We start from the raw sequence: 14,218 nt of genomic DNA on the forward strand, positions 1-14,218 counted from the left end.
GCAACACGGAGGCTGTGGTTAATAACAAGGTATCAAGTTCTAGAATACTCCTAAGATTCTGAGTGTTCTCACACAAAATCCTTTGTGACACAATATGTATTCTAATTGCCCTGATTTAGCCATTCTACAATATATAACATATCAAAAAATTGTATTGTACACCTTAAATATATTTGGTTACTATTTGTCAATTTAAAAAGAGGTCTTACATAGGAGAGACAGTAGAATACATGTTATATGAACACAAAAGTCGAGCTCTTAGGATGAAGACTAGGGGAATGGGTCAGGGAGAGGGAAGGGGGAGGTTAAAGACAGAGGATCAACCAAAACAAAACAGAACCCTTTATGTTATATGCTAATTATATTGAGTCTTAACATAAAAAATGTGGCAAATATTATTTTAAAAATACAGTACATCAGGAATCCCCATGGGCGCCTTCCAGTCCTACTTCAAGGAGTGGTTGAGTAGGGAGGTACCCTCCAAGAGACAGAGAGATATAGTCTCAGCTCCCAGAGAAGGTGCAGATCACACTGACAAAGATGATGAAAAGCCTCAAGTAGTGATATATGTATATTGTGGATATATACATTTTGTTCTATTCATCTCACAGTGCTGTGGTTGGGAGAGATGGACCCAGGAGGATCCCTGAGCCTCATTAGCCACACAGGCTAGTCAAATCGGTGAGCTCTGGGTTCAGCAAATATATATTAGGCCTTAATGTGGAGAGCAAATGAAGAAGATACCGTGACCTCTGTCCTCCACATGTGCACAATGCACATGTACACAAACATAATAATAATAATAATAATAATAATAATAATAATAATAAAAGGAAAGGCTCGTTTTGTACAGGATTGTAGATTTCAGGTACATTTGGGAGAAGTCATTTGTGTCCTGAGAGTTTGGGGTCAGAGTGAGAGAAGGCAGGAAATTAATAGATAAGATTAAAAGTGTATAGGGGTAGGGTGAGGGAGGGGGGCAACTGTCAAACATCCATTCTATTCCACTCATCTCATGTCTGAGACCTGGCTTGTGTGAACTTCCTCTTCCCCCTTCTCCCTGGAGAACCCATTCTGCAAGAAGCATTTCACACAGGGCTCTTCTGGGTACGCCTCCCCACTCCTCAGTCCTAAATGGTCCATTATTACAAGTGGTCCATACATATATGCATGTAACAATTATTCATGAATAAAGAGGGATGTGAACTGAAAGAGAACAAGGGGGTGTAGAAGCGGGTTTGGATGGAGGAAAGGGAATGGGAGGAAGTGATGGAATTATATCATAATCTCAAAAAGAAAAGAAAAAACAGGAGTGTGGGGAGGAGCTGATGGCTGAAGGCCTCATAAAAATTAAAGCAGAAACAAAGGCTCCCAGAGCTGGTAAAGACCCACCTCCAGGTGATGAGACTCATGTGTGGAAAACCAGCCAGGCAGGCCTCAGATGAAAGGTGTTCAGGTTAAACACCAAGCTCCAAAATGAGGAAAACAAATGAAGTGAATGAACAGAATTCAGAACCCACAGAGCCAAATAAAAAGCAGCAGCCTCCTCCTTTTTGATAATGAAGGTGAAATGTAAACACTTTGACTTGGTTTTCTTTGACAGCATGAGTTTTGTTTTGTTTTTTAAAATAATAATTTCCTGTGTTTTTTAAAGTAACGTTTTCCCCAGTATGCTACAGGTTCCTTACAGGAAACTGAGGACATTGAAGAAACACATTCGTGAAATGAGACCTGTCCCCATCCACTACTGGCCCACTGGCTGGAAGTGCTAGACATGGGTGTTAACAGTTTGTTATCTCCCACGTATGGATATGAATATATGTAAATTATATATATTTTTTAAACTGTGATTATTAAATAAATAAATACAAATCTGTTCTTCCACACCATTTCCACCCCATGTGTCCATCAAACCTCTTTCTCCGCATGCATCCCACCACACGTCCTGTTGTTTTCCTTGTGGGGATGCATTCCTGGCGGAGGGTGAACAACCAGACAGAAAGGGACTTCCCTCCTCTGCTCTTCCCCTTCACATGGTTTCAACCAACACTCCCCAAACTCTTTCCTAACCCTTGTTACAGCCGTGAAATCTGAAATGCAAACATTTCCTCTCTCTGACCATAGCCCTTTGTTCTCCAGGCTCACTCACTGCCTTGATAGCAGTGACGTGGGGGCAATGTACCCTGGTTGACCAGGTCATAATTGGTTAATGAACCAAAGATTGCAATGGGGATAAAAAGTCAAATATCTCTCTTATTGAGTGTAGACTCCAAAGTAAGTTGCACTACCTTAGGTTTACTTAAGATTTTCATTGGGAAATGTTTTGATATTTGATAGAGGTGGTGGTTGCATAACACGGTGAATACACTAAATGCCACTGAGCTTTTCTCTACGAACATTTAGTTCCTATGTTATTTCATCTCTATTTAGAAGAAAAGGAGAGAAGCTGAGGAGGCAGCCCAGCAGGTAAAGGGCATGTTGTATAATCACGGGGATCCCTGCCCCCACATCAGAAGCCAGGCATGGTGGTACACACAGTTTAGTTCTATTCATCTCACAGTGCTGGGGTTGGGAGAGATGGACCCAGGAGGATCCCTGAGCCTCACTAGCCGCACAGGCTAGTCAAATCGGTGAGCTCTGGGTTCAGCAAAAATATATTAGGTCTTAATGTGGAGAGCAAATGAAGAAGATACATTGACCTCTGTCCTCCACGTGAGTACACATGCACATGTACACCAATAATAATTATAATTATAATAATTATAATAATAATAATAATAATAAAAGGAAAGGCTCATTTTGTACAGGATTATAGATTTCAGGTACGTTTGGGAGAAGCCATTTGTGTCCTGAGAGTTTGGGGTCAGAGCAAGAGGAGAAGACAGGAAGTTAATAGATAAGATTAAAAGTGTGTAGGTATGGGGTGGAGGAGGGGGACAACTGTCAAACATCCATTCTATTCTACTCATCTCATGTCTGAGACCTGGCTTATGTATCAGTGACTTCCTCTTCCCCCTTCTCCCTGGAGAGCCCAAACATGTACTCAAAACAATACTCACAGAAGGATGTATATGCAAAGTTAGGCAAGGCAGAAGCACCTGTCATAACTTACTAATCAAACTGATAACAACATGAAGACATTCATAAGCACAGAGGACTCTTGGAGACGACAGTGACTTGCTAGAAGGAGAAAGATAATCTGTACTTGCTCAAAAAATTGCTCAATAGAGCATCAGCCCTCCAGGACAAACTTTCTATTCACAGCTCTGGGGGTTTGGCTTCAGTAAAGAAGTACTGGGGAGAGAGGTTTCTCAGATACCCTCTCTTGGTCCTGGAGGCACTCAAAACAAGATAGGCACTTGCCATGGCTCTTGCTTGCCCACCATAACTAGACATTAGGACCCTGTTGGTGAAGATACCACCAACTTTGGCTACAGGACATAGAGAGATCAATCTTGAACTGGCTAGCAAATTGTCTCCTTGCTGGCTAGCTTTCATAGTGCTGGAAGGCATAGGGCAGAGACTTCTAGAGAAGAACATCTACCAGTGGTCTTATCCAGTGCTGGATACTCTATGCTACAATAAAAACCAGAGATTGCAAAAGACAGATTGAACCCATCTCCTTTTCTTGTAGATTATTAAGCTGCAATAACGTATGTATAAAATGGCTAATATTTGTTGCCTTTATGCATTAACTCATTACTACCAAGAGGTATATACACTCAGTCCTTGGGCCCCTAAAGCTCAGTTTGTCAATGAAGTCAGCTCTTCAAGGTCACACAACAACAGAGAGGTTTTCAGGGAGACTGACAGGATTTGGAGGGAGGGGCATATCTTCCCAGGTTAGGGTTCCATTCCATGCCTTGCCCTTGCTCTTAACCACTCAACCAGAAAGGGAAACTAAGACCCATCAAAGGGAGATTTTCTGTGTTCACCACTAACTCACTCTGGAAGCCTGTCTTGAGATACTGCACATGTCTCTTCCAGGTGACTGCAGGCACCGATCCCTCTTTTGTGTGCCAGTGTCTCTCCCACGTGACTTCAATTCCTGCTCTGTCATTCATGTGGCTACAGAAATCAATACGAGCAAATACACTTGATCTCTCTTGAACTCTTCAAGCTCTGTTCCCATTCTAGCCCTCCCACACCTACCCCCTGTACAGATCATGGGAGCCTGCCTGAACACTCAGGGATCCTTCCTGTTGCCACCTTCACTGAGAAACAAATTCTCCAAATTGTTCCCTTCCTCCTATTCAAGTGGAAACAAGGGGAGAGGGCTAGCTAGTGCAGGTGCAGGCTGGTAAGAAGGATTAAGGAGAGATTGCTACCTGCCAAGCCTAGGCTAATCCCATTCCCCGCCTCTTCCTCTTCCAAAATCAACAAACAGCTTTTTCTCTCTGCTTTCTTCTTTGCCCCTTGTTTCTCCCCAACAGGTCTCAGAGTCCAACAGCTAGAATGAGATGAGCAAGATGCCAGTCATGGGAGTTCCAGCCTCACCCACCTCCACCTGTCTAAAGCTAGGGCACCACCATAAGTGGTCCATTCATCAAAGCCTGCCAGTGTCCACCTGAGGCCCCTCCCAGAGTCTAGCTGAGGCCAATCTCAGCAAGCATCTCATGTTTCTGTCAGAACCTGCTGGAAGCAAATCCAGAGCCTGTATGATGCCACACGTATGCCTTCGTTCAGGCAATTCCAGTGACAACCTGCCTCCACTCTCAAGGTCCCTCTTAGCCTAAGAAGTGATTCTACTCAGCCGGGCGGTGGTGGCGCACGCCTTTAATCCCAGCACTCGGGAGGCAGAGCCAGGCGGATCTCTGTGAGTTCGAGGCCAGCCTGGTCTCCAAAGCGAGTTCCAGGAAAGGCGCAAAGCTACACAGAGAAACCCTGTCTCGAAAAACCAAAAAAAAAAAAAAAAAAAAAAAAAAAAAAAGAAGTGATTCTACTAATATCCCCTTGGTGTCAAGTTCAGTGCTAACTTCTTTCTGACCTTAGTGCTTCCTAGGGACAATCTCAATGCCAGCCTCATCCTCCTCCCTCCTGGGCTGCTTGATACTGACATAGCAACTGCCAGGGTCTTGTCTTTTGTCCACTGCAGATTCCAATCTCAGCATTCACCCTGTGGCTAAGCTTAGTCCCCATGTCGCTCCCAGGCTGAACTGGGCCAGGCAATGAAGAGAAGAGTGAATTAAATTCCAGCTCCTTTATGATCTTGGCAATCTTGGTGAGGTTGATGATGCGCCAACTCTGTAATTACTAACATCCCACAGGTGGGATACACATAATCTTCCTGGAGAGATGGTTCATAAAAAAAAGTAACTGTCCTGATTATTATAGAAGAATTTCAGTGTGGGAGAACAGTGGCCACTCTTCCCTTCTCTGTGGCCACCCTTAGCATCTCAGGATCCTCTTCTGTTCCCCATGCCAGATGCTTACCTAAGTCTGTCTACCTCTGTTCTCTCTTCCTGTTAATAACATCCCCTGGCATTGCAGGCGTCAGCCCACTTACCACACATCTCAATCATAACACCCCTCCCACCCCCAATGCTCTCTTCCCACTGGTGGGGAGAGAAGTCTAGAAAGAGAAAGCTGAAAATGTAGGCTAAGGTGGATTTTGATGCCTTTGGCTTGCAGGCTTTTATCTGTGACCCCATGCAACCCTCCATGCATCCATATGTAAAGTGGGGAACTTTTGTAAACAGCAACAATGAGCCAGTGAACCCAGTGGCCTTTCCTAAGGATCAGGGATAGGAATGGGGAGGGAGGCTTTTATAAATTAGAACTTTTCTACCATAGTCGTGGTTGTTATCATCATTTCTCAAGACCTAGACAGTCCTTCTGACAACCATGAACCTCAGATGTTGTCTTTAGTACTGTACAAAGTTCCATTGGAATAGGATTTTGGTCTTCCCCACCTTTCCCAGATCCTATGTTCCAGAGGTCTATCCTAGACTCAGGGACTTCCCCAAGGGTTCTAGGAATCAAGAGATAGCCTGGGGCCAAAACCAAAGTATATTCACATCCAAGTATAGTATAGACTCCAGGATCCTGTCGGGATCTCCATATACTTCTCCCAGGTACTCATCCACAGTCATTCTCACCTCAAGATCCACAACCCATAGCCCTGGAGTCTCCCCGTCTTGGTTCCTTAAATTCAGGACCCTCTTCATTGGAAGCTCCCCAGAGTTAGGTGTAGTGGTGTAGGCCTTTAATCCCAGCACCCTGGAGGCAGAGATAGGTGGATCTCTGTGGTCTACACAGATAGGTGGATCTCTGTGGTCTACACATTGAGCTCAGGCCAACCAAAACTACATAGTGAGAACTTGTCTCAAGTAAGGGAGAAAATGGACTTTCAAATTCATAGCCATTCATCCTGTTTCAAGCTAATGAAATATAGGATTCTTCTCTCCTGAGACCCTAATATCACATCGTTTTGGTCCCTTCCCAGGGGACCCCCCATAAATGTGACCCTGCATAAATGTTATGAAGGATTCAGTTCTGGCTTCTGTCTACTGATCCATTCCTGTGTAACACATAGCCCTGGAACACTACTTTCTCAGTTGTCACAAGTTCAGTCCATTCCCTGCTAATCCCTCTTGGGGCCCTCCTCCTCCTTGATTGTTGGCTAGGTCCCAAACTTAGTGCATGATGGGAGCGTAGTCTGGAGGTGAAATGAGACAATTACATAATCAAGACCAAAGGCCACGCACCCTTCTACCTCAGGATATATAAAAGCAAACTAATTCAGCTATCACCATCTGTCTGTCTGTCACCCTCATCACCACCATGCTGGCCTCTGGACTGCTCCTGGTGACCGTGCTGGCCTTCCTCATTGTCCTGGTCTTGATGTCTGTCTGGAAGCAGAGGAAGCTCTCAGGGAAGCTGCCTCCAGGACCCACCCCATTGCCCTTCATCGGGAACTACCTTCAGCTGAACACAGAGCAGATGTACAACTCCCTCATGAAGGTGCCACTGGGCAGGGAGATGGGTAGAATGGGGGCATGGAGGGATGCCCAATTTTGATTGAGGCTTTATGGTAGGGTATGGACCAGGTGGGAGTATAATTTTAGGCCGGGGGAATTGTGACGAATTAGCAACCAATTCCTAGGCATGTGAGATCACATCTTGGGGCATCCCATCTGATAGCTGTTAGAACTCCAGAGAAATGAATCCCAGACCTGACATCAAGGTCTGACCCCTCCCCTCTAACCCCACTCATCCACCTCCATCAGATCAGCGAACGCTACGGCCCTGTGTTCACCATCCACCTGGGGCCTCGCCGAATTGTGGTACTATGCGGACAGGAAGCAGTCAAGGAGGCTCTGGTAGATCAAGCTGAGGAATTCAGTGGGCGTGGCGAGCAGGCCACCTTTGACTGGCTCTTCAAAGGCTATGGTGAGGGGGACAAGATAGAGGGGAACGTGGCAGGGGACATTTAGAAGGCATCAGTTTCCTCAGCCTTGTCCCTTCAAGGCTGTCTTCTCACATCGGTGCCTCGTACTGTGTCAAGTCTGGACCCATTGCGTCCTAATCTCCTGGTCTCTTTCTGCATGTGTATCCTGGTCCACCACCTATGCCTCCTCTTGAGCCTTGGGATTCCTCTAACCAAATCCTGCGCCTCTGAAGGCTCTGAAAGCTTTCCCCCCCCCCCCCACCCCACACCATCATTCTTAGCTCTGTGATTACCCGTGATACTGTCTCTCTTCCTCTCCGCTGCTTTCTTCTTCCACTGTCAGAACATCTGTTCCCAAGTCCAATCTCCCGACAGCAACCCTTCCCAGACTCTCTTTGTGTCTCTCTCCCTATTTCCCTCTCTTCCCTAGCTCATTTATAAATCTTTCACAACTGTATCCACCCACAGATCTCCACAGTCTCCCTTCTCCCGCCTCTGCCCTGTCCCTCTGTCTCCGTGCCTCTTGCATCTGTCCTTCTGTCTCCCTCTTCCTACTGTCCTCTGACTTGCTCTCTTTTTTTTATCCGTGGTTTTGTGGCACCGTCTGCGTGCATCTTTCTCCTCTTGGGGAACAGCGCACAGGTGGTCAGTGGCCAGCCACGCCCCTCTTCTCTGACTTCTCCCTGCCCCTCACTCACCTTCCCAGGAGTAGCCTTCAGCAGCGGCGAGCGCGCCAAGCAGCTGCGGCGCTTTTCCATCGCCACGCTGCGGGACTTTGGCGTGGGCAAGCGTGGCATCGAGGAGCGCATCCAAGAGGAGGCTGGCTTTCTCCTGGAGGCATTCCGGAAGACAAACGGTAAGCAGAGCCCTGCAAGTTCTCAGGACCGACCAAGGGGAAGATACCATAGGAAAAGCAGCACTATGATCCAGGATGGGAACTAAGTCAGGAAAGAGCGCCCTGGTCCCCGCTGTGGCTCCTAGTGTCCGGGTTTTGGCGGACTCCCCACTGCAGCCGGTGATCATTTTGAATTCTCTGATTCAAAGTATCTGATGCTATCACCCCGTGAGGCTCTTTTCCTAGTTCCAACGTCTCCATCTCCTTCCCCCTCCCCACCCATAGGTGCTCTCATTGACCCCACCTTCTACCTGAGCAGAACAGTCTCCAACGTCATTAGCTCCATCGTTTTCGGGGACCGCTTTGACTATGAGGACAAAGAGTTCCTGTCACTGCTGAGGATGATGCTGGGAAGCTTCCAGTTCACGGCTACCTCCACGGGGCAGGTAACCTGTTTCATTCAGCCTTGTCCTACCACCCACAGACCACAGCTGCCAGCTCACTACCAAATTGCCAGCCTCCTTCCACCAGGGACCTTCAAAGTAGCCCGACATTTGGGCCAGAACAGATGTCAATATACTGCTGCGCCAGAAATCAGAGCCAGCAGTGTACACACACACACAAACACAGCTGTCTCAGCTGGGCGTGCGTTACCATCACAATTCATTTTACTCTCTCGCGCGAGGTCGCTACAGGAAGGCCCGCTGAATACACTAGCCCCCTTCAGTTCCCAGTTGCCAGAGGCTGCAAAATCCAGGTCACTCAAATCATATGTCGTCTGCAAAATGTTCGGAGCCAGCACACTGGACTATGTAGATGAGTACCACTTACTCAGCCACGGAAATAGCAAAATGTCTGCACAGAATGTCCCTCAAACACCCCAGTTAAGGGTCTTCCAACACAGTTCAGTCACACACCTAAGTAGGGCCCTTTGTGCAGCCGTTGGATTAACAATGCAGGTGGATATGTGAGTATCAGCACTACTTCTAAATACTTATTTTTTTTTGTTTTTTGAACCAGCGTATATTGTGTATTGAGCCTATTCACCCCCATATCCCCTACCTCCCCTTTCTCACACCTCCTCCTCCTCCTCTAGTCCTCTTTGTCCCCCGACACCGTTTTTCTTCCACTTCCAAGATGTACATGTACATGTGTATGCGTATATATGTACATATACATATGTACCCAGATTTAACGTATCTGTACCACAAATGGAAAAAAATGCATGAGTTCTCTCGCTAAGACTCGTTAAATTTGCTTAATAAGATTATCTCCAGTTGAACCCATTTTCCTGAAAATGCTGTAACTTTGTTTTTAATGGTCGAAAAATAATTCAGCTGTGTGTATAGATCACATTTTCCTTTTCCATTGCACTGCTTTTGGACATTCAGGTTGATTGCATAATTTATCTATTGTGACTATCCAGCACTAATTTAATGTTGGAATGCCTGTTAAAACTCACCAATCCAAATCCCATTAGCATATGAATAGCTGTCTCAAGTTACCCAACCACCTAAACATCTACATTGGCAACTCCTACCAACAACTGGCTGCCTCCCACCCCAGCCTCACCTGAATACCCCAGACCTGCCTGTGTTCCCAAATCCATCTCATTTAAAGCCTTGAACAATAGCCCTCACGATTAAACTATAAGAAAACTCTGTTGCCACACAGCCCCACCTGGATGCCTAAACTCCTGGACAGGAGACGTGAATGTCCCTCATCTTTGGTCCAATGACAGCTGCCTTGGTTTCTCATTTCCTTCCCACCATCAGCTCTACGAGATGTTCTCCTCCGTGATGAAGCACCTGCCAGGGTCACAGCAACAAGCCTTTAAGGAACTGCAGGGGCTGGAGGACTTCATAGCCAAGAAGGTGGAACAGAACCAGCGCACCCTGGATCCCAATTCCCCAAGGGACTTCATTGACTCCTTCCTCATCCGCATGCTGGAGGTAAACCCAGAAGACAGGGAGCAGCAGGATGGGAGGTTCAAAGCCAAGTAGGATGAAATCAAGCATGGGGAGGGGGGAGTTAGCAGAGAACCACTCCTCGGTCCGCTCGTTATAAACCTCATTCAACATCACTGTCCCATCCACTACTCCCTTATCCTCGGGAGGGCGTACAGGCTGAGGTAGCAGCCAGTGTACAGGGCTGCCGTGTTCCCGGCACTGTTTTAAAGGTGTAGTTTTATTCATTTTTTAGCACCCACAACTCTTGAGCGAGGTTGCGTTTCGACTCCCATTTTACAAATGAGGGGGCTGCAGCTCTGCAGATATAGGTGACTGTCTGATGGCACAGCAAGGAGGGCTGTGCACCCCACCTCACTGACTGAGGCTGGCGCTTTCAGCTGACACACCATTTGCCTTTGCCTGTCTTCGTTGCCATTTGCATCTGTATGACCTGAGCTTTGTCGTGACCTTCCCCCATCTGTTCGGAACAAAGATGGAGAATTTGTCATCGGTGGCTTTGAGACAGGATTTTGCTATGTAGCCCTGACTGGCCTGAAACTTGTGTGTAGTCCAGGCTAGCCTCGAACCTGTGGTAGTCCCCCTGGGTCTGCTCTCTGGAGACTGGGATTCCCAGCGTGTGGCGTCTGGCCAAGATGGAACTTCATCTTGTCTGAAGTGCAAAGGACGGAGGGATGGGATTCCTCTAGGAAATATTAAGGTTTATAATTAACAAATAGGATCTCATCGCCTAAAATCCCTGGCTCAGTGGTTATGAGCACTGGCTGCTCTTTCAGAGCACTGGGGTTCAACTCCCAGCATCCATATTGCAGTTCACCACCATGAGATTCCAGTCCCAGTGGATTCGAAGCCGCCTGATGCCATTTTCTGGCCTCTGTGGTTACTGAACACACATAGTGCTCTGACACACATGTGGGCAAAACACCCAGGCACAGAAAAATAATTTTTAAAAATCTCTGTGTCTGTCTCAGAAAAACCGTCTCTAGTTTTCACTGACTCCCTCCATCATGAGGTCCTGGCCCCAGCCTTCCCTTCCTAAATATTTCTACCATTTAAAAACTGACAACTAATCTGGGGGGGGGGGTGCACGCCTTTAATCCCAGCACTCGGGAGGCAGAGGCACACGGATCTCTGTGAGTTCAGTGCCAGCCTGGTCTACAGAGTGAGTTCCAGGACAGGCTCCAAAGCTACACAGAGAAACCCTGTCTCGAAAAACAAGCAAATAAAAAACTGACAACTAAATTGGTCATTAAAGATCAGACAATTAACTAAGTCATAAATGACAGAAGAGCACTGGATTAGGGTACTGGATCCTTTCCAAAGATCTGAAACTGGAGAGAACCTGACAAGGCCAGGATCCTTCTTCGCACCTCAGGTCTGGCCAAAGAGAAGTGAATTCAGGTTGGGGGAGGTTTGGACAAAACAGAAGGACACCAAGAGCATAAGGAGTGGGTTGGACTTGAATCTTTCCCTCCCTGCAGGAGAAGAAGAACCCCAACACAGAGTTCTACATGAAAAACTTGGTGATGACTACACTGAATCTCTTCTTTGCCGGCACGGAGACCGTCAGCACAACCCTACGCTATGGCTTTCTGTTGCTCATGAAGCACCCAGATGTGGAGGGTAAGGCTGCAAGGAATGGGAAGGGGGACTGTGTGTCGTAGATTCTAAATTTGCTTCTCTAATCTCCACAATATCCCCTACCTCTCTCAAGAAACCGGACTCTCGGATAGCTATTCCTTGCTCTGCAGAGACAGAGAGAGAGCTGATGGGCACTGGGCTCTAGTTGTTCAATCAACTGGTGTGTTGCTCATCTGAACTTCAAAGGAGCCACTTCCTGATCCCCCAGACCCTGCCTAAATCTCCTTCCTCACAATTCTCACATAATTCTGGTGTGATCACAAGAACCTCCTCCGACAATGCGGATGACTTGCATGTACTGAAGATGATTGACAGTGTCATACATTGTTTCATGGCCTCCACCCAGTTCTACATTTTTGCACTATCATCCCTAGAGTGAGGTTCTTGGACCCCTAAACACATCTCTCTTCTTCTCAGCCAAAGTCCACGAGGAGATTGACAGAGTGATTGGCAAGAACCGGCAACCCAAATATGAGGACCGCTTGAAGATGCCCTACACAGAGGCTGTGATCCATGAGATTCAGAGATTTGGAGACATGATCCCCATGGGCCTGGCTCGCAGGGTCACCAAGGACACCAAGTTCCGGGACTTCCTCATCCCCAAGGTGCTGACTCACCAGCCTATAGTGATCTCCAACTCTCTTCATGGGCCTGCAGGTCCTCCTCCTCATTAGAAACCACCCAACCCTCTCTCACTTTCTCAGTGACAGGCTTTCTCTGCCAGTACACCTCTGTACCCTCCTACGTAGAGTCTCCTACATCTTGATTTTCTCTTAGACTTTCTGACCCAGGAGTTTCAACTCCGTGCCTCCCAAACATCAAGTCTCAAGACATATAAACTTAATTTACCTAGATCTTCTGTCAAGGGCAGGAGTCACATGTCTGCCATGGATTCTGTTTGGGGGTACATAAATCCAATACACTCCAGTTCTTGACTTGAGAGACATGAAGTGCACATCCTTCAATCTCCCGCCCCAGAAGACAGGCCTCATGTCACTTACTCACCCTGTCTCATATAACATGAGCCCACACCTCCTGTCTCAAGGATAATGACCTCACATTCCTCAAAACCCCTCCCTCAAAGTCCCCCCAACTCACATATTTATCTTTATCTTCACCTGGGATACCCTAACTTACCCCTCTAACCCCTATGGGCCAAGAGGGCACTCATCTAAATCTACCTTATCAAATCTTCCTCACCGGCAGGGCACTGAAGTGTTTCCTATGCTGGGCTCTGTGCTGAAGGACCCCAAGTTCTTCTCCAACCCCAAAGACTTCAACCCAAAGCACTTCCTGGATGACAAGGGGCAGTTTAAGAAGAATGATGCATTTGTACCCTTTTCCATAGGTAAGAAGTCACCATCTAGTGCCAGACCACTGCTCACACCAACAGAAATACCTCACCCATAGCTTCCCTCTGATGAAACCAAATATCTCTTCATCTTGGAAGATTCTCTTGGCTCAAACCCTCAGCCAATTGGCTGTAACTCCCATAATTCCCAAGCACCATGTATCTGGACCCTGGAAAAGTGATGTTCAAACTATAGTGGTAGATGAGGGGCAATGAAATCTCAAACTAAGTCAGAGATCTTTCTCAGGTCCAACAACCAGTTCTTAGAAAGAATGTGGCAGCTGGGTGTGGTGGCGCTTGCCTTTAATCCCAGCACTCAGGAGGCAGAGGCAGGAGGATCTCTGTGAGTTCAAGGCCAGCCTGGTCTACAGAGAGAGTTCCAGGACAACCAGGGCGACACAGAGAAGCCTTGTCTCAAAAAAACAAAAAAGAAAGAAAAGAAAGGATGTGGTATACGGCAGCCATACTGGAGAAGCCAGACTTCCTCTGTAGGGAAGGCAATACACATTTCTCATTGTTACAGCCTAGCGTGGATCAACCTTCCACAAGTATGAGGAAAACTGAGGCTCAGACATTAGAGCTTTCCTTAAAGGTCTCAGCCCTTCCTCCCACAGAGAACACAGGCAGGGATTTGCCACGTGGGTGACGTCAAGAACTGGCTTCACCTTCCTCTGTCTCCTCTCTTTAGGAAAGCGGTACTGCTTCGGAGAAGGACTGGCTAGAATGGAGCTCTTTCTCTTCCTCACGAACATCTTGCAGAACTTCCGTTTCAGATCCTCACAGGCACCCCAGGACATTGATGTGTCCCCTAGACTCGTGGGCTTTGCCACGATCCCACCAAACTACACCATGAGTTTCTTGTCTCGTTAAGCCAGGGCTGGATGAGGGTAAAGGGAAGGATGAAGACCAGGCTAGTGGGGGCCTGGGGACTTAGGAGGGGTCAAAGGGACAGGAGAGACAGAAGACGTGAATAGACTTGCTGAAGGGAGACTGCCATTTCAAAGGTAGAGCAAGAGAAAGGAGAAATTTATACT

General features: G+C 47.1%; 1 protein-coding gene across 1 annotated transcript; it reads left to right on the forward strand.

Annotated features, from left to right (window-relative positions):
- Positions 1–6,783: 6,783 nt before the first annotated feature.
- On the forward strand, positions 6,784–14,218 carry LOC128125732 (cytochrome P450 2A3). Its single transcript, XM_052763380.1, has 9 exons — positions 6,784–6,963; positions 7,230–7,392; positions 8,097–8,246; positions 8,511–8,671; positions 10,001–10,177; positions 11,674–11,815; positions 12,251–12,438; positions 13,040–13,181; positions 13,873–14,218. Exons 1-9 carry the CDS (start codon positions 6,784–6,786, stop codon positions 14,052–14,054), a joined length of 1,485 nt encoding a protein of 494 aa, XP_052619340.1. The 3' UTR covers positions 14,055–14,218.

Source organism: Peromyscus californicus, unplaced genomic scaffold (assembly GCF_007827085.1).
Source record: "Peromyscus californicus insignis strain IS unplaced genomic scaffold, ASM782708v3 Scaffold_4__1_contigs__length_199733344, whole genome shotgun sequence".
In the NCBI taxonomy this organism is placed as follows: Eukaryota; Metazoa; Chordata; class Mammalia; order Rodentia; family Cricetidae; genus Peromyscus; species Peromyscus californicus.

Coding starts and splice junctions, on each gene's coding strand:
- LOC128125732 (XM_052763380.1), top strand. CDS start 6,784: ATGCTGGCCTCTGGACTGCTCCTGGTGACCGTGCTGGCCTTCCTCATT. Junction 10,178..11,673: donor TCCTCATCCGCATGCTGGAG/GTAAACCCAGAA, acceptor CCCTCCCTGCAG/GAGAAGAAGAACCCCAACAC. Junction 12,439..13,039: donor GGGACTTCCTCATCCCCAAG/GTGCTGACTCAC, acceptor CCTCACCGGCAG/GGCACTGAAGTGTTTCCTAT.